The 3,540-nt window shown below is 46.3% G+C and overlaps 1 protein-coding gene across 1 annotated transcript; it reads right to left on the minus strand.

Moving 5' to 3' along the window:
* Positions 1-16: 16 nt before the first annotated feature.
* Positions 17-2,580, minus strand: LOC124063480 (G2/mitotic-specific cyclin-B2-like). Its single transcript, XM_046397175.1, has 8 exons — positions 2,420-2,580; positions 2,104-2,214; positions 1,487-1,780; positions 1,254-1,412; positions 941-1,177; positions 523-663; positions 325-435; positions 17-243 (listed from the first exon to the last, which is right to left on the minus strand). Exons 1-8 carry the CDS (start codon positions 2,444-2,446, stop codon positions 133-135), a joined length of 1,191 nt encoding a protein of 396 aa, XP_046253131.1. The 5' UTR covers positions 2,447-2,580; the 3' UTR covers positions 17-132.
* Between the last annotated feature and the right edge of the window lie 960 nt (positions 2,581-3,540).

Here is a 3,540-nt window from a genome sequence, read left to right on the forward strand (position 1 = left end):
TGAACAAACCACAAAGTCTGGATCAAAAAAAAATTATAAAAATGTTTTATTAAAAACTAGTGAAGTTTCTCCACAGTGATCAATCTAAAATAAAGTGCAAGTGAAAAGTCCTCTAAAATACAGAAGTCCGCCTCAGGGATTGTTGAGCACAGCAGCCGCCAAGTTCCTGACGACGGCCGACTTCAGCTGAGGGATGAGGCTGATCTTCATCAGTTTGCTGCTCGAGTACTTGTTCTTCACAGCCTGCACAGGAGCAAAGTACTTCAGTTTAATGTGCCGTCAACTCACGATCCAAACTTCTCGTGCTTTTTGTCAGAAACTCACCAGGAACTTTGTCTTCCCGTCGTTCAACATCACGACATTTTTGGCGATGTGCTGCATGATCGGCTTCAGATGGGCCTCGTCGTACGTCGAGTAGTGCTGCTGCGTGGGAGACTGCGACACGACAGGAGAACAATTAACACAAGCCTGCAACCAGGAAAATGACGTCCATTAAAAACACCCGCAGTCCATCAAACTGACCCACGGCAGCCCTTCAAGCAGCAGCTGGGAGAGACACAGGGAGGCGGCAGCGATCTCGGAGGGCCGATAGTGCACCATGTGGTAGTCGAGGAGGGTCAGCTCCATCAGGTACTTGGCCAGCGTGTGTCGCTCTACATCAGACTGAGACAGAAACACCAACATCTTACAAACCCGCCAGTGGAAACGCTCAGACCGTTTGTCTCCAGGAGACCAAGAATCTGCTGCTTTTCACTTGAGCTCAGCACGTGTACGCGGTCGCTTTTAAATACTGCAAGTGAAGAAGAGCGAGGCAGAACATCTCATCACCTGCAGCTCGTCAGGAGATCTGATGAACAGATACTGCGGCTCTTCCTTTGCACACTGATGATCAGCCCAACTCTTAACGTCATTAAATTATCTTGCTGCTGTAAAAACTCACACTGGCCACCTTGGACGCCCGTCTGAGGAAGTGCAACGGAAGAGGACGTCCAAGCTGGAAACCGAGGCTCTTCAGAACCACCTGCTCCATCTCCAGAATCTGAGACTTTGTGAACGCGTTGTCCGTGATGTAGGCGAAGTCTCCGACCTCCGGAGCGTACATCTCCTCGTATTTACAGGCCACCAGCATGGCAGTCACGCCGACGAGCTGCAGCTTTCTGCGAGAGACCGGCTGGACCTGCAGCACAGCAGGAGAAGGTTTTCACAGCTCGCCAAACCCACAGTGAAAGAAAAACTGCTGGGTCTGTTCTTACCTGGAGAAAACGATCCAGGATGGCAACTGTGAGGTACAGAGTCTCCTGCAGCAGCTGGAACCTGGAGTGAACCTGGACCAGCCAGTCGATGAGAAGAGCTCGCATGCGCTCGGTGATCTCATAACCCTGCATGTAGTTGGCTCGTACGGCTTGCTGCACCTGTGGAAGCAGACCGTGGTGGAAAACGAACCGCAGGACGATGCAGAGTTTGGATGATGGAGGGAGTGAGTTACCTCCAGGTCGTGCAGATAATTATAGATATCTTTGACGTATTGTGAGCAGAGCTGTGGCAGGTCTGCGTCCTGCTCGTCAACGTCCTCCACGGCGAGCAGCGCTTCAGAGAAAGCCTGGCACAGCTGCTCCTCCTCCTTCATGGACACGTCAGCAGACTCCTCTGAAACTGGAGGGAGGGGGTCTGCAGGTGCCTGGACCCGGACTGCTGGATGAACCGCCTGAGTGGGTGCAGCTTTTTGGCCACAAGAAGCTTTGGCTGATGCTTTGGCTGATGCTTTGGCTCGTCCCGACCTCTGAGGAAACGAGTCAGAAATTATTTAACGAGTTTTGGGCCGTTTGGTTTGAGAGAAACTGAATGACTTTAGTCCGACTGCACAAACCTTCTTTAAGTGTTCACTACAAGGCCAGAGGAGCTTAACACCAACAACATGTGACAGCTGAACACCCCAAAAACGTGAGCTTTAATCTGACACCACAACATCCTCCACTCTGTGTGGAAGGCTGCTTCAGACCAGCAGCGTCCGTACACTTTTGGCCATAAGTTGTACCTTGTGTCCGAGTTATTATGCGAGTCACAAGTCATACAACAGAAACGGTTGTTCTTTCGTCATGTTACCTTTGCGTTGACTGCTGCTTCAGGAACGTTGGTAATCTCTCCAAGAGCAGCTCTCCTCGGACCTGCAGCCGCGGTTTTACTCATCTTCACCGGGTTCTCTGCGGCTGGAAGCTGCTTAAAGAGAAGCATACAAAACATAGAAACTCAGTTTAATAAACGCTGTCTCATTTAAAGCTGATTTATACAGCAACAGGCGAACCAAAAGCTAATCGCTGCAGGCCGTAATGTTAGCTAACGATGCTAGCCGCCACCAGCCGCCTCGCAGCAGGCTAAAGGTTAACACAGAGAAACAGCGAAATAACTTCAACTCACTCACCGCAGCTCGAACGTCTACAGACGACATGTTGGAGGCCAAACTGTGACTTAAAGAAGCGCCGGGACGACTTGTTAGCCGAGCACCTCTGTGAGCACAGACTACTGCAGGTAAACAACACCGGCACGAGCAGATTTCAAATAGCGCTCCGTCAAATCTGATTGGATCGCAGCTTTGGTCGGACGATCCTGATTGGCTAATTGGTTAAAGGTGTATTTTACTGACCACGAAAATTGAATAATAATAATAATAATAAGTAGGCCTACTAGTGCTAACACCGCGTCGGTTAATAACGATGAATTATTAAACTATTATAAATGAAATGCATTTTGAGGAGTATCCACTTCCGTTGTTTTCACTGATCATATCCGTCCCCAGTATGTCTCAACACAACCTAAAGGTTTGTTTGTGCTGAACTGCCATGAAATAATGGAGAAAAATACTCTTATTCTTTTATTTAAATTTAGATCAACCAGTATAATACAGAGGAAAATGTAGTCTTTTAATCAGCCTGCTTTTTATTTCCCATTGAAACACTAACATCAAATCAATTAATTTTATTAATATTGGTTTATCAGACCAGATTTTGTCCCCTGAATGTCACTGGTCCCAGCGTGAATGTCTGTTACTTGAGAAATAAACCATCTAAGCCATCTATTTTTCTGGTGTTTCTTTTTAAACAGAAAAACAGTGAATGCCAATAGGGCTTTGGATAAGAGTCAACATCCCCAAAGTCTCAAGACTTCACAAGGACAGACATTTTTATTCTTTCAAAGAAAATCAGTAGCACTTAATGCCTCTTTATGTGAGCATGTTCCTATCTGACAGCATTACTGCAGCTATGACTTCACCAGTATGAAATACATAAACAGTACAAAAATACATGAGCGTAACGGACGGTTTAATAATAAAAAGCTTTAAACTGAAATGCAAATGTATGGAAAAACTCCCAAAGCATTCAAAGTACAGAAAGTCTTTCATACAGAATCAAATATTTTATGTCTTTAAAAGCATGAAGGAGCACAGCAGGTTAACTGAAGGTGTGTTTTATAAAAAGTTCATGATGCTTGTTATTTTGACAGTGATTTAACGGGTATATAAGGTGAAACATTCAACACGGTGGG

Source organism: Scatophagus argus, chromosome 1 (genome assembly GCF_020382885.2).
Source record: "Scatophagus argus isolate fScaArg1 chromosome 1, fScaArg1.pri, whole genome shotgun sequence".
Taxonomy (NCBI): domain Eukaryota; kingdom Metazoa; phylum Chordata; class Actinopteri; family Scatophagidae; genus Scatophagus; species Scatophagus argus.